This window comes from Tamandua tetradactyla, chromosome 9 (genome assembly GCF_023851605.1).
Source record: "Tamandua tetradactyla isolate mTamTet1 chromosome 9, mTamTet1.pri, whole genome shotgun sequence".
Classification (NCBI taxonomy): Eukaryota; Metazoa; Chordata; class Mammalia; order Pilosa; family Myrmecophagidae; genus Tamandua; species Tamandua tetradactyla.
The window spans coordinates 117,623,049-117,639,113 of record NC_135335.1 but is presented as its reverse complement, the minus strand read 5'-3'; the positions used below and the strand labels follow the sequence as shown (position 1 = coordinate 117,639,113).

At 35.9% G+C, this 16,065-nt stretch overlaps 1 protein-coding gene, 1 non-coding gene and 1 pseudogene across 6 annotated transcripts in view; 2 read left to right on the top strand and 1 right to left on the bottom strand.

Moving 5' to 3' along the window:
• Positions 1–263: 263 nt before the first annotated feature.
• The window catches only part of RAD17 (RAD17 checkpoint clamp loader component), a 32,751-nt gene continuing 16,949 nt past the window's right edge, over positions 264–16,065 (bottom strand). For 2 of the 5 annotated variants that reach the window (XM_077117422.1, XM_077117421.1), the window contains 8 exons: positions 14,157–14,342; positions 12,948–13,033; positions 12,684–12,830; positions 9,897–10,046; positions 7,389–7,509; positions 2,949–3,006; positions 1,771–1,989; positions 264–930 (listed from right to left, as the gene is read on the bottom strand). In XM_077117422.1, the coding sequence (XP_076973537.1) occupies positions 663–930; positions 1,771–1,989; positions 2,949–3,006; positions 7,389–7,509; positions 9,897–10,046; positions 12,684–12,830; positions 12,948–13,033; positions 14,157–14,342 (1,235 nt within the window). In that variant the 3' untranslated portion in view covers positions 264–662. The remainder of the gene's footprint in view (positions 931–1,770; positions 1,990–2,948; positions 3,007–7,388; positions 7,510–9,896; positions 10,047–12,683; positions 12,831–12,947; positions 13,034–14,156; positions 14,343–16,065) is intronic. The other 3 variants (XM_077117423.1, XM_077117424.1, XM_077117425.1) reach the window with 3 other exon arrangements.
• LOC143646390 (dihydrofolate reductase pseudogene) lies at positions 3,223–3,949 on the top strand (annotated as a pseudogene).
• Positions 10,623–10,693, top strand: TRNAG-ACC (transfer RNA glycine (anticodon ACC)). Its single transcript has one exon. It is a non-coding gene; the product is annotated as a tRNA-Gly (tRNA).

Below are 16,065 nucleotides of genomic sequence, written 5' to 3'. Positions count from 1 at the left end.
GACGGGCCGGGGCCTGCGGCCTGGGGCGCCACGTGCCCGCGCAGCCGGTTCGGACCCCGCGCCCCCGTCACGAGGCTCTTGGGGAGCCTGGAGCAGACAACGGCAGGCAGTGCGACTCAGCAGATGTTAAAGGACAGGAGAAACGAAATGAAATCCAACATTTAATTTTGATATAAATTACGTAATACTTCCCAGAAAGTATCTAAAACACTCCACCTGCACAATGCAGAACAGGGTATCTCAGAAGTCAGAGACCGCAGAGAAACTGTAAATAAGGCACAACGTTTATTTACACTCATAATTGCAGCCTGAACTGTTGCATAATTCCTATTTACAATCTCCACATAAAGTTTTCATATTCTGAATCATTCCTTCACATTTCCTTATATTTGGCACAACGTTCAAACATACTTCATACGCGCTGACCTCTGCACACCACTCACAAACCTAAATAAATACTAGAGGAAAAATGAAGACATTTCAAGGCTTGATCTTTCCTTTACTCCAAGACCACAGAGGAGTCAGTCCCTTGTGATGAAATACGACCAGAGCGAAGAATGAATCATTTTAAATTCACCTGAAACTGTTTTAACTTCGTTAAGTACCCCTGAATAAAAACTGAACTAAGCCCGCCCAGCAGCGGCGGACCGGCAGGCGGGCTTCTAGGTCCCATCGCTCTCCCACTCCTCTATGACTGCGTCCTCGTCCGCGTCTCCTTGGGCAGGAAAGGCCCGAGGCTGGCTGGGCGGCAGCTCAGACCCACTACTCGGACTCGGAGGCAGAGGGCGGGCTTCAGGCGGGACAGCCCGAGCGGGCGCCCCCAGCGCGTCCTCGTCCTCGGCGGGCAGCCCTCCATCCGGCCGGGCTTCATCTCCACTGTCCGGGTCCGCCGCGGCAGGCTCCCTGTCCGTCAGGGCTTCCATGTGCAATCTGTCCGAGTCACGACAAAGGCATTAATAATCACCCAAAGAGGTTATTCCTTTAAATTACACCATGCGTACGATGCTCGCAAACCACCTCCTTCAGTCTTCCGTTTATCTTAACAATATAAACAAAACCACAAAAATAACAAACTGTGACTAAACTCTCACAACTTGCAATACAAAAGTTAATAATATGTTCAATGAAGAGCTGCCTCAAGTTAAAGAGAAAATTAAATATGATAGCAAAATGGGCACAGAACATGAACGGATAACTTAAAAATACAAATGCTTAGTAAACTGTTTAACCTGATTTGTAATGTAAAAAATGCTAATTAAAATAAATTATTTTCATCTTCTAAATTGGCAAAGATACATCTAAAATGATAAAACTTGTAACAAATGTTCCACACCACTGTAAGGTGTTGGTGGTGGGGCTAGTGAATGGGAATTCTGTATTTTATGCATGATTGCAAGGTAAGCTCTAACAAAGAAAAATAAATACATAAATAAAAATACAAAAAGATAAAACCCAGTGTTTGCAAGGGTTAACAGAAAAGAACACGCTCATATTTTCAGAAGCAATCTGGTAAGACAGAGCAAAGCCCTCAAAAATGTATCCTCCTACTCATTCAGCAATTTCATTTCTATGAGTCCATCCTAAGTAAACAGTATTTGAAACGAGGTTTATAATTTAGTTACAAAGTTGTGATGACAAATGTCATTAGAATCAAAGAATGTTAAATATGATCTATATAAACAAAAGATTACAATACTGGTCACTGTGATATGAAATACTGACAAAAATCCTGCCTCCTAAGTCAGACCAAGTAGATGAACCAATTTTCACCTTTTGAGACTCCCTTTCACCAACTGCATTTTAGGAGTTAAGACAATAGAAGATGCTTGTCCTCCCTTGATTTTTATGTCAGGTTCTTGGTATAAAGGAGCCAAGAAAGAGAGCTGGTCCTGCTTTCTGATTAAAAAGATGGGGGGCGGGCCACAGTGGCTCAGTGGCAGAGTTCTTGCCTGCCATGCCAGAGATCCAGGTTCGATCCTCAGTGCCTGCCTATGTTAAAAAACAAAAACCAAACAAAAAGATAGGAAGGGAAAAGCAAATCTTATAAAAGGTCTGAGTCCTGGTCACATTCCAGTAGGATGATGCTTTAAGATTCATCTCTATCTCCGTCTTCCTATAATCATAAAGACAGGCTCCATATCTAGCAAAACCATAATCCATAAAGAACCATTAATACTACAAAGGCTTTATACTGAATCTATTCGGGTGGAGGAAAAAAGAGTCCAGACAGCACAAACGTCTCCATTTGGGACCAGGAACAGGTGTCATTTTTACAATTTACTTTTGTCCTTACAACTAACTAGTGAGCAAGTCCTTTAAAACATTTTTTAAATGCCTGAGTGCCTAATTTGACCTTACTAATGATCTCAATAGAAGTGAAATAGGCTTTGTGTCTATAATTGGTCTAAATTCATACATCCATGCATATATGCATATGTATTTATTTTTCTTTGCCTGAATTTTCTATAAGGAAATAAAAAGGATAGTGCTATCTTTTGAGGTAATTCCTGATCATTACAAGTTTTAAGCATAGGCTAAGAACCTCTCTTGGCAGGGAAGCTGAAAAGAGGTTTCTAGATTTGCAAGACTTGTTGAACTAGTGGAATGAATGTAAAGATCCCTCTGCCTCTGTGATTTCATGATTCTGTTCAGTCTGTTACATTCCATCGTGATACGTGAAAATATAATGTTTTATTATATTTCATAATAAAACAAAGGGTAGGGTGCACGTACAGGTGGTTCAGTGATAGAATGCTCGCCTTCCATGTGGGAGACCCAGGTTCGATTCCTGGATACCCCCCGCCCAAAAGAAAATGAAGGATATGCATTGCAATTGTAGAACACATATTTCACAGAGGATATCTGTTGATTATATATTGAATAAATACATAATATATTCACTAGATATTTCAATAACAGCTCTTTGAAAATTAGGGCAATCATCTTACCTTCCAAAGTGTTGCTTCAGAGGAAGCCTTCCAATATCTTGGATAAAAGAAATCTGAGCTGAAAACAGATTTAAAAAGTTTTTAAAGATACCATAATTAAGGAAGAAATGTTACTGATTCACAGCAATATAAGTTGTCTATCAGCACACTTTAAAAACCTTCCCTATCAACAATGCCATCTTGACCGAAAGGGAGAAAATAAGTGTAACAAATAAGGTGTCAGTGGCTAAGAGAGTTCAGATGGAGTCGAGAGGCTACTCTGGAGATCACTCTTATGCAAGCTTCAGTCAGACACTGCTATGTATCATAACCTGTCAAACCCCAACTAAAACCATTCCAGACAATTTTTGCTTTATATATATGTTATAGAATAAAAGAAGTTAAAAAAAAAAAAAAAGCTTTTTTAAGGTGAGCTAGCTCAGTCGTATCTGCTGTTCCTGTCTCCTGGTTCGTCCACTAAACTGCATCGTCGCTGTGTTCCAGAGCATGAGCACTGTCAAGAACAGAGACCCTGGCCCCCATTCAGGAATGAATTCAATTATTTACAAAGAATGACCACAACCTCTTCAGTAGAAGGGAAACAATTTGGTAATCACGGCTGGAAAGACCTGGTTCTCCATCCCTGAGAAGAATTGGACTTTAAAGGACAGAATTAATTTAGTTCTCAGTGGAGAACTCAAAGAATTCCTACAAGAACACATTTTCTTGCCAAAAGTTCGAATGATGCCTTAAATTTATTGAGCAACAAGAATTAGCAAATGAAGTAGACATGGCTTGGATAGTGGGAGGCAGTTCTGTTTATAAGGAAGCCATGAATCAGCCAGGCCATCTTAGATTGCCTGTGACCAGGATCATGCAGGAATTTGAAAGTGACACATTTTTTTCCAGAAATTGATGCAGAGAAATATAAACTTCTCAAAGAATACCCAGGTGCTCTTTCTGATGTCCAGGAGGAGAAAAGCATTAAGTACAAATTTGAAGTGTATAAAAAGAATGATTAATGTGAAGATATTTTCTGACTTAATTAAATTTGTTTCCTCCCCTCCAAAAATTACATATTTTTACATTAGAAAAAAAGACTTTTGTCAACTTTAAATCTATAGATAATTGTTTCTAAGCATGGTGATTTTACCATTTGTGAAATATTTCTTGTTATAACTGCTTTAATGCCTATCATTCAAGAGTCAGGGTTAGGTCTCCAATCCCTGCCTGGGGTAACATGTCCATCAAGACAGACCAAAATTGGAGAGTCCCTGGCAGCACGCGTTGAAACCAGGACCTATAGATTAGTCCAAAGGGCAGGAAGGGATTACAAAAAAATACTACAACTCGTATTCTAAAACAAAACTGAATCAAAACAGGGACTGTAAATTATTCTGGTTTTATCAACCTTCTGTGAAAAAATTATGTTCACTCAGACAGTGAATTGAGAGCTCCACTATATTCAATAGGGAAGGCAGGGATAGGTAGGAGACTAACTCTTTGAGGGTAAAGGAAGAGAAAAGAGGGGATGCAAAGGTAGTTCAGTGGTACAATTCTCGCCTGCCTTGTGGGAGACCTGGGTTCAAGTCCTGGCCCATGTAATCCCCACCCCCCCACCAAAAAAATTCAACAAATGGTGCTGCAGTAACAGGACAGTCACATGGAAAAAGAATGAAGTGTGATTCCCACCATACAGCATACAATAGACCTTTAAAACTTCTGTGTCTCATCATCTGTGAGATTAATAGGCTGCTCTTTACAGAAAGCACAATCTAATAACACACATAATAGGTAAAATTAAACACAAAGATGTAATAAAAACAGAATGGATATTACCAAGAAACCAAAGTTAGTTTAAAAGTCTCACAACATTAAAAAATGAAATATACAATACTTTTTACATACCATGTTAGCAAAGATCTAGATTATTATGATATTCAAGAAAATAACATTTTCAGCATTATGAATTGGGACAGTCATTTTAAGAATGTATATTAGCAATATCAATTAAAATTCCAAACGTTCAGATTCTTGGAACCAGAGCTTACATTTCTAGAAATTAAGCCCGAACTAAAAAAAAGGCCAATAATATTTGCTGAGGAATTTTTTTTTAAAATAACAGTTTGGAAACAGCTAATGTTGATCAATAAAGAAATATCTAACCAATATATCTATAGAATATAATATTCTATGGGATTTAAAAGGGTTGAGGTACTGAAATTAAAAATTGTCAAGGATTGCTAAGCAAAAGAAGCAAATTGTATATAATAGCCAAATTTTTAAATAAATATTATGTATACAGGGGAAAAAAACAAAAAACAAACTTTTCTAACTTGCCGTTCTACTTTATGGGGTAAAAAGAATAACCTTTGGCTCTGTTTGAACCAAGGTAACAGTGATTCTGAAATTTTAGTATATATAAGAATCAAAAGCGCCTTACTCTTGTTAAAATGGAGGTGGAAAAACAAAAAATGGAGGTGGTGCCTTGCAGGAGACCCAGGTTCGAGTCCCAGCCCATGCACTTCCAAAACAGACAAACAAAGAAACCAACAAGAACAAACAAACAAAAAATTCAACAAATGGTGCTGCAATAGCAGGATACTCACTCAGAAAAAAAGAATGAAATGTGACCCTGTCATACAGCATACAAAAAAAAAGTGTCATATGCCTTGATTTCAAGTTAAATACAGTGGATTGAATACATGTGTTTGATTTATCTGCTCCCTCCTGACCCAAAAGATCAAAGACTGCATAAGGAACGGTGAGACCCAGATCCCCTTCACTAGACTTCCCCCCAGCATACCAGAGACCTAGTGTAGTATTCTTTAGCATCTAATATTTTTTATTGCTTTTGAGTATTATTCTTTAGGTAGGAGTTTTAAGGATTCTCGTCTAGAAAACCTAAACAATAAACCCAAGAAAATACCTACAGACACCTGTATCTCAGGACCTTCCCTAAAGTGAAGCCCAGCTGTTAGCAATGCTGGCCATGCACACACAGATTCCAGTCAGCTTTTTTTTTCTCTTTTTGGCATGGGCAGGCACCGGGAATCAAACCCAGGTCTCTGGCATGGCCGGTGAGAGCTCTGCCACTGAGCCACTGTGGCCGCCCCCAATCAGCTTTTCAATGATTCATTTTATAATACTGATACAGAAGAAAACAGAGATGTTAAAAAAAAAAAACACCACCATCCTATTCTCAGAGTAATAAGTAAACAGATATTGCATTCACGAAACAAAAAGATGCCATTAAAAAATCATGTGCATAAAAATACTTGTGGAAATGAAAATATGATCACTAAACTAAATTCAATACACGGTTTGGTGGTTTGAAAGGATTATGGACCCTAGAAAAGCCATGCTTTAATCCTCATCCATCTTGTGGAGATGAAGGGTATACAAGATTTTTTTTGTAATATTCTTGCATCTTTTTACTAAGTGTGAAATCATTTCAAAAATAAAAACTTAAATTAGTATAATCCTAACAAAAAATAACAAGGATAGGGAAATCTTTGGATTTTGAGGCAAGATTAATCAAACCCACTGCCCAAAAGTGACACCACTTTTGCCTATAAATGCATACTTCAAAATCTTTTAAGTAGCAATACAGTCAAAATCCATAAGATGAAACTCTTAATGTATGAAAACAGACATTTACACTATTATCCTTCCTTTCTGATCACACGTAAGGCAAATTCTATCTTAAAAACTATTGAGAAATTCGGTAAGTTTGTGTTAAATTACCGAACACAAACACATACTGTGTTTGTAGTATTTTGAACATTCCACAAATTCTCTGTTCTACCTTGTAGATCGGCACCACATGAAATGTGGCGCCAGACTGAAAGAGAAATAACTGATTAAAAATTAATTATGTACATGAAAAGGCAAATCTCAGTAGATACATAAATTGTGTAAAGTGTACCTCACCATAGGTATGTTTTTTTCTAGCATTATTTATAATTTCAAAAACTTGAAAAGATAACATAAATATACTATTATGGACATTCCACTGTAATAATGGGAAAAAATGAAATATTATGAATTAAAAAATGAGTTGAATTTGAATATACTTTAGCATTTTTGCTTTGGCATAATTTGTAAGATATGGAGAGCTAACCATGGTAAATGACATAAAGAAGTAAGAGCTTACAGTCCATTCTGTTTTAAAAAAAAAACTGTATATGCCCAGAGGGTCCAGAAGAATTTACATCAAATTAATTGTCAACAGCAGTACTTCCAGTTGTAGGGGAAGTACTTAAAATTTCTACTTTATATACCTCCGCATTTTTTTGTTTTTAAAACAAAACAAAAAAGGTTTTAAAAACCTGTATTAATTCTGGATAAAAAAATAAAAGGGAAAAACTTATTTTCATTATAACATAGCAATGAACTGATTACAAAAAGATATTGATATTAAACACTACTTCTTGAGGAAATAAAAACCCACATCATTACCTTGATTTCTCATTGGAATAGTTAGCAGAGCAAGGTATGGCAACAGCTGAGTTTGGAGACATAAAGCTGGTAAGCAGAAGTCAGAAAAAAGTGCTTTTGCTGCCAGGCAATTCTCTCGATACTGTATAGAAAAAAAATCAAAAATGGAAAGTAAAAGGAAAAAATAAAATAAAATGAAACTATGGATACATTTTCCCAAAGTTTATTATATCACAAATTATTCTAATTTCAAGTTATGTAATTTACTAAATTTGAGTGTACTTTTTTTGAAGATTTTTTTATTGTATCACAGTACATTTATTTTTCTTTTTAACTTTTTTTATTGTATAGTGTAACATATATACAAAGCAAAGAAATAAAAAAGCAATAGTTTTCAAAGCACTCTTCAGCAAGTGATTATAGGACAGATCCCAGAGTTTGTCATGGGCTATCATACAATCCTCTCATATTTTTCCTTCTAGCTGCTCCAGAATACAGGAGGCTTAAATACTTTTTTATCATCACAGTCGATTTTTTTTCCTCCTTTTTTTGTGAACAATAACATATATGCAAAAAAGCTATAAATCTCAAAGCACAGTACCACAATTAGTTGTAGAACATATTTCAGACTTTGACATGGGTCATAATTTCACAATTTTAGGTTTTTACTTCTAGCTACTCTAAAATACTGGAGACTAAGAGATATCAATTCAATGATTAAGCATTCATATTTATTTGTTAACTCCTATCTTTTCTGCAGAGTGTACGTGTTTTGAGTTTAGCCTTAAACATACTTTCTATATCTTTGAAATAAGTGTTCGTTTTTAACCTATTAAATATTTCTCATTTAACACAAGGTACAATGTGAGGCTGATGAGGGAAAGCAGCATAATCCCAGCCTTCAAGGAGCTTATGGTCTTAAAGATAGTAAGTAACTGTAATGTGAAATTGATGTATGTGCCATAAAGAGCTAAATTTAATAAAAGACAAATTGCTTAGGGTGGGCCACAGTGGCTCAGCAGGCAGAGTTCTCCCCCGCCATGCTGGAGACTTGGGCTTGATTCCAGGTGCCTTCCCATGCCAAAAAAAAATTTTAAAAAGCCAAATTGCTTAAAAGAAAGGAGTTCTCTAGGAAATCTGTTGGAAAAAGTCTCTTAGGTAGATTCCAAACAGAGTCGAGAGTTTATCCTGGAGGTTATTCTTATGCATTAAGTAGATATCACTTTGTTATCTAAGAGGAAAAGGAGAGGCTGGAGGGAACTGCCTGAAAATGTGAAGCTGTGTTCCAGTAGCCATGTTTCTTGATGATGATTGTATAATGGTGTAGCTTTCACAGTGTGACTGATTGTGAAAACCTTGCGTCTTATGCTTTTATCTACCTTGTCAACAGACGAGTAGAACATATGCAATAAAAATAAATAATAGGGGCAACAAATGTTAAAATAAATTTAGTTTGAAATGCTAGTGATCAATGAAAAGGAGGAGTAAGGGGTATGGTGTGTATGGTTTTTATTTCTGTTTTCATTTTATTTTTCTGTTGTCTTTTTGTTTCTTTTTCTGAATTGATGCAAATGTTCTAAGAAATGATCAGGATGATGAATCTGCAGCTATGTGATGATATTGTGAATTACTGATTATACATGTAGAATGAAAGAATCACATATTGGGAATGTTTGTGTTTATTTTTTTAATTAATAAAAAAATAAAAAACAACTAATTTATCAATCTTGGCTCATTATAACAAATATACTGACACAAGATATGAATTATTAGAGGAATTAGATTTGGTATATAGAGGAATTCTCTGTACTATCTTTTGCAATTTTTCTGTAAATTTAAAACTATTCTAAAATTAAAAGTTTATTTTAAAAAGCAAAAAAAAAAGTCTCTTTGGTAATTAATTACAGGCTCTTCATATTTAGCCCTTTGATTTTAGAACTGGCAGAATTCTTAGAAATTAGTCCAGGGATCACAAATCCAGACACTACCACAGCCGGGGAGGTAATAAGAACATGTGAAGGGCCCAGGTGCCTGTCATTCCTTTCACAAATGGGGAAATGCTGCAGGACTCAAGAAGGGACCAGTGTTGTCCCACTTTCTAATGTTTTTTCAGGATATTCCAGAAATTAAAAAACGAGATTTTTACATTTAAATTTTAATTATTCTAATTTTTAAAGATTGGCAAATAATTTGAAACAGAAATCCCTCGCATGTGTTGTATTCAGCTTGATGGCCACCAGTTTTTGGCCTCTAACATAACATAATCAACCCTCTCTATAGCTGAGGAAACTAAGAGCACATTAGGTGAAATAACGTGTCCACGTGGTTAGAGACAGAGCAAGAATTTACTTTAAATTAAAACCAAAAAATAATTACAAGTTTACTTGCTTCCAATACAAGTCAATTAATATATAAATGGGTAGGTGATTTCAAATTTTCAGTGTCTTATTCCAATAATTCTTAGAAAATTGTAGTCCTTAGGAACTATATCGTACTAAGAATGAAACATCATTTTCTTTTTCTTTTTACCTTTTTACTTATTAGAAACCACTGGGGTTTGTGCAAAGGTCGAAAAGTTGATCCTCGTCCCTGGCAGTGAGCAAGCCCTCGGGCTCTGTTGGAATGCATCACACCTCTCGTGGCTACAGATGTGCTGTATTCTCTGAGTAAAGAGCGGATCTAACAAATAAGATGTGAAATTAAAAAAATAAGCATTTTTAAAAACTGTACTAATGGTACTACTGAACTGAAAAACTCCACTAACCATATTTAGTTATTATATGTTTGCTTATTTCAACATCACCACACCCCTAAAAATAACAGCACTACAAAATTAAGTAAGATTCAACTGAGACATGACTGAATGAAATGTGTAAACACTGACTGGATCTTGGATGGGGACAGAGGAAACAACTTTAAAATACATTTTTGACACAACTGAGGAAATATGCATAGGGACAGTAAGTGAGCTAGTGAGATAATGTTAATTTTCTTTGTTATGACTATGCTGTTGTCCTTGTAACAGAACGATGTCCTTCTGGATGCTTAAGTATATTAGTGTCACGATGTTTGCAATCACTGTACCTTCCAATTGTCTGGCCAAATAGTGTATAAATATACGAAGACAGATAAAGCAGATATGGCAAAATGTGAAAAACTGATGAACAAAACTGAAGGGCACACAGGTATAAGAGTACTGTTCTTTCAACTTCTCTATGGATTAGAAACTTTCAAAATAAAAAGAAATTTTAGGAAGCATAGGTAGTTTAGTGGTAGAACGCTTGCCTACCATGCAAGAGACTTAGGTTCAATTCCCAGCTCATACACTCCACTCCCGAAAAAAAGAAATTAAAAAAAATAATTTAAAAATCATTAAAAAACGAATAATGAAACTCTAAATATAACATAAAAACTAAATCATAAATATTTTTTTGATAAATCTTTCCTAACTTTAGTGTTACTGCTATATCAATATTTATAACATGAAAATAGCACTGTCCAAAAGAACATTCTGCAATGATGGAAATGTTCTGTACCTGAGCTGATCAATATAGTAGCTATTAGTCAAATTTGGCTATTGAATACTGGAAATGCAGCTAGTAGGCCTGAGGAACTGAATTTTAAATTTTATTTCATTTTAATTAACTCCATGTAAACAGTCATGTGGCTAGTAACTGCAGTACTGGAGAGGGCGGCGTTAAAATGTTAAGAAAAATACAACTTTATAATTTTAAATATGTAAAAAAAAAAGACTAGCAGGCAACATTAAGATGCACAGCCTTTTGTCTTCTATCCACTTTTCAATGGCTGTCAAATTTCTACAAGTTACACTATAATTATTATTTTTGTTATTTTTATTTTTTTGGTATGGGCAGGCTCCAGGAATCGAACCTGGGTCTCCAGCACAGCAGGTGAGAATTCTGCCACCGAGCCACTAGCATACCACCCATTATCATAATTTTTAATTGTGAAAAAAAGCAATAAATTTCAAAGTACTCCACAACAATTGGTTATAGAACAGATTTCAGAGTTTAGTTTGGGTTATAGTTCCACAATTTCAGGTTTTTCCTTCTAAATGCTCCAAGATATTGGAGACAGTGGTAGTTAGATTCAGTTGTTAACTTGGCCAGGTGAAGGTGCCTAGTCCTATTGCTGTGGACACAAGCCAATGGTACATGAACTTCATCTGTTGCTGATTACATCTGCAGTTGGCTAGGAGGCGTGGCTGCTGCAATGAATGATGTTTGATTTAATTGGCTGGTGCTTAAATGAGAGAGCTCAACGTAGCACAGTCCAAGCAGCTCAGCATACCTCATCTCAGCACTTTGGAGATGTAGAAAGAAAACACTCCGGGGAAAGTTGTTGGAACCCAGAGGCCTAGAGAGAAGGCCAGCGGAGATCACCCTGAGCCTTCGCACGTAAGAAAGTACCTCAGATGAGAGTTAGCTGCCTTTCCTCTGAAGAACTAATGAAATAAATCCCCTTTTATTAAAAGCCAATTCATCTCTGGTGTGTTGCATTCTGACAGCTAGCAAACTAGAAGAGACTAAAAGAAATATCAGTATACTGATTTAGCAGTTATACTCAGTTGTTAAATCCTATCTTCTCTGTTAGAATTCCTTCTCCGGTGACCTTTCTCCCAATCTTTAGCAGTATTTGGGCTGTGCCCATTCTAACTTTTTCATGTTGGAAAGAGCTGCTGACCTATATTCCTTAGGGAGATTGGCCTGTGTTTTCCTTTCTTATAAATATCTTTATCGGGTTCTGGTATTAGAGTGATGTCAGCTTCATAAAATGAATTAGGTAGTGTTCCTTTTACCTTAATTTTTTTTGAAAAGTTTGAGCAGAATTGATGTTAGTTCTTTTTGGAATGTCTGATAAAATTGCCTTGTGAAGCCATCTGGCCCTGGTCTTTTCTTTGTAGCAAGATTTTTGATGACTGATTGAATCTCTTTACTTATATGACTGATTTGTTGAGATCTTCTATTTCTCTTGAGTCAGTGTAAGTTGTCCATGTGTTTCTGGGAATTTGTCCAGTTCATCTCAGTTGTTTAGTTCATTGGAGTATAGTTGTTCATAACATTTTTATAATTAGAAAATAACTTTAAAAATAAATAGCGCTAGATATCCTAAGAAAAGTCCAATTAACTACTGACGCTTCATACAAACACTGGGCTGAACAAATTAATTTTATCATAGTTATTAAGAGGTTACATTTGGCATTATGCCAAATAATTGAAAATTAAAAGTAAACTTTCCTTTCTCAATTCTGAGGAAATACTCAAAATTAAAAACACTTAAGTGAAATGGTCTTACATTCCAGTCACCATTGAAGATATCTGCAAAACTCAGAAATTCACTGGCTCTCACGAGATCATCTATATCCACAAAGAAATCTATGTAGTTTTGATGAAGATATAAGTTAAATAACTCTCCTGGCATGTGTGACATTTCTACTACATCCTATAAAAAAATATACACATATATATGTGATTTTGGTAAAAATGCAGTGGTCAAATATATAGGCATATAAATAATACACATTTTATAAAGAGCACTAAATGCCATTAAAGACTTTACCTCAGGTTGAACAAGTAATGTATCACGTTCATACTCTGATAAATGAGGGGGCAAGCGAGGAGAGTCTAATTCTGTTAAGGATGCTCCTATAAAAAAAAATTCTACAATTATTAAAGATAAAACCATTGTCATAATTGCATATCACTTCTCACTTTAAGATTTTCAAAATTTTAGACATATAGCCAAATATACTGACCAAGCTGTTAAAAAAAAAAGAAATAAAAACAACAAAATAACTTGAAGTTTATGTGAGTTGCCTAGTCTATTGTTATTAGCAAGAGCTGCATTTAGGTTGATCCTGTTGCCTGTATTCCAGCTCCTCAAGACTTTAAAATATTCCACTTCTCAAAGCACTCCCCATTTCACCTTTCCAGCTCTGGGCTGCTTTTTCCCTTTGATTTTCATCATATATATGTTTCCAATTTTATTTACTATGTAGAAAGATGCTGCTCTCTGTGTGAGAGAATGGGAAGCTATTTCCTAACGGAAAAGACTGTAAAAGAAAGCAAGGACAAGAACCAGGTGGAAATGGGCACTGAGGTTCAGAGGCAGAAGAGCCAGGAACAGAGCAGCGTGTTCACTGCCGCCTCAGGGATTCCATTCCACTTTCCTTAGCTGGCAGGAAGACAGCCATTTAGATATCCCAATTTTCTCTCTCCAGGATCATAAGACTGTAACTGGTATTTACTGCCTAAAGTACAGGAGTTTAGAATTTTTTTGAAAGGAGGGACAATTTGGGAGCTAGAGATGGACAATGGGCACAGAAAGGCCAGGACTAAGGGGAAACAGGTATCAAAGAAGATCCAAGAGGTCAATGAGAAAACAAACTAATGAAGAGAATAGAGGAACATAAGAAACACTTAGCTATTTGGCAATTTGCCCCGAGTGCTGGTGGCAGGAGCCCAATGCTAAGAAGGCTTTGGGCTAACAACATTTGCCGCTAAAAGTAAATATGGACTGATGCCTTATATAGTAAATCATAATTTTAAAGACTTATAGATAATAATGTTTTCACATTTAATTCTGTTCATAGTCAGAAAATACTCTATATAATCTTTCCTGCTATATCTCAGGCCCTTCCAAGCAGACTCCGACCTAACTTTTCCTTTTTACAGAATCAAATACATGTGACATTTGAAAAATGTGGTATCTGATTTCAGTTTTAAGACTAATATCCAACAGATGAAAAAAAGAATAAAGTTTTCTTACTTTTGCAATACAGTATTTTCCCCAAAGCTCTGAAGAGGAAGAGAGAAACATCTTTGCCACCAATAGCCTGGATCTCTTGATTTTCAGAAATCCCATTGGATTTTTTTCTTTGTTTTGACTTTGAGAGAGCAGCATCAGATTTTAATGAAGATAGTCCTTTTTTCCTTGGCCATAAATAGTTCACTCCTAAATAATGTACACCCAAATGATAATATTTAAAATATGAAATTAAAACTAAGATCATTTCAAATAAAGTTATACCAAATATTCTCATTAAAATATATTTTTCTAATAATCAATGATTATAAAATATATGAACTAAGAGTCCTCTTTGGGTTACTAACATTAAAATGGCATTTAAAAGTATTACGATACATTTCAAAATTTCAACATACACAATGACACACTCGCTAATACAGTCATATTACTTTGGTTCCTTACAGCAATATGTGCAGGGCACTGTTATGCATATTAACTATAATTTAATCCTCACAACAACCCTATGGGGAGAGAATTATTGTACAGATGAAAGAAATGAGATACAAAAGGTTAATAACAGGCTCAAGGTCATCCGCTTGCAAGTGACTGAAACCCATCTGACTCTGGAAGCCATGCTTCACCAGTATGCTATATTACCTCCTGTGCTGGTTTGAAAGGAAGTATGCCCCCTAGGAAAGCCATGTTTTAATCTAAATCCCATTTCAAAAAGGTAGAATAATCCCTATTCAATACTGTTATGTTTGAAACTATAATCAGATCATCTCTCTGGATGATGGATTTAGTCAAGAGTGGTTGTTAAACTGGATTAGGTGACGACCTGTCTCCACCCATCTGGGTGGGTCTTGAGAGGTTTCTGGAGTCCTATAAAAGAGGAAACATTTTGGAGGAAGGAGATTCAGAGAAGAACGACATAGCCACAAGAGCCCACAAGCCAGCGACCTTTGGAGATGAAGAAGAAAAACGCCTCCCAGGGAGCTTCGAAACAGGAAGCCAGGAGAGAAAGCTAGCAGATGATTCCATGTTCACCATGTGCCCTTCCAGATGAGAGAGGAACCCTGACTCTGTTCGCCATGTGCCCTTTCACTTGAGAAAGAAATCATGAACTTCATTGGCTTTCTTGAACCAAGGTATCTTTCCCTGGATGGATGCCTTTGATTGGACTTTTCTATAGACTTGCTTTAATTGGGACATTTTCTCGGCCTTAGAACTGTAAACCAGCAACTTATTAAATTCCCCTTTTTAAAAGCCATTCTGTTCCTGGTATATTGCATTCTGGTAGCTAGCAAACTAGAACATCTCCCTATTGATTTGGGCAATCTGAAATTTATGAATATGCTCATGTTCAAATTTCATTAACAAGTCTATTGTTTAAAACTTAGAATGCATAACTTATAGGCTCATTATGCTGGTCTGAAAATTAAATGAAATAAGTGTACAATTGTTAATATGGCTCCTGGCCCACTCAGTAATTATCTTCCCTTTAAAATTCCTGAGCCCAGAGAAATAATTTCAGAAATGGTAGTTAAGATTCCAAACTGGCCCACTTAAGCCTTCGTAACCCATAATTCCAGTTCCAAACCTGGAATTAAATAGTTCTGAACTATTGACATTTATATATGTTCATAGGAATAAGCAGAATTCTAGTCTCAGTTGTGTTAGGCTGGCTAAGCCTATAAAGTTATTTTGAAAAACCAAGAGCCAAACTAAATGAGCAGGTTACACTTGTGGGCAGAAACACTGGGATTTCAGATGGATTTTGAGAGCTCCAAAAATATTTTTAAAATTTTCTAAGGTCAATTCTTCAGTGTTAAGTATCAAGCAGGTAGTTTGTTAAATGCCTTCTGATGAGGATTGTGTATGTAAATTATGATCTTTAGAGCAAAAATGTAACTCTCTGTTACATTTTTGT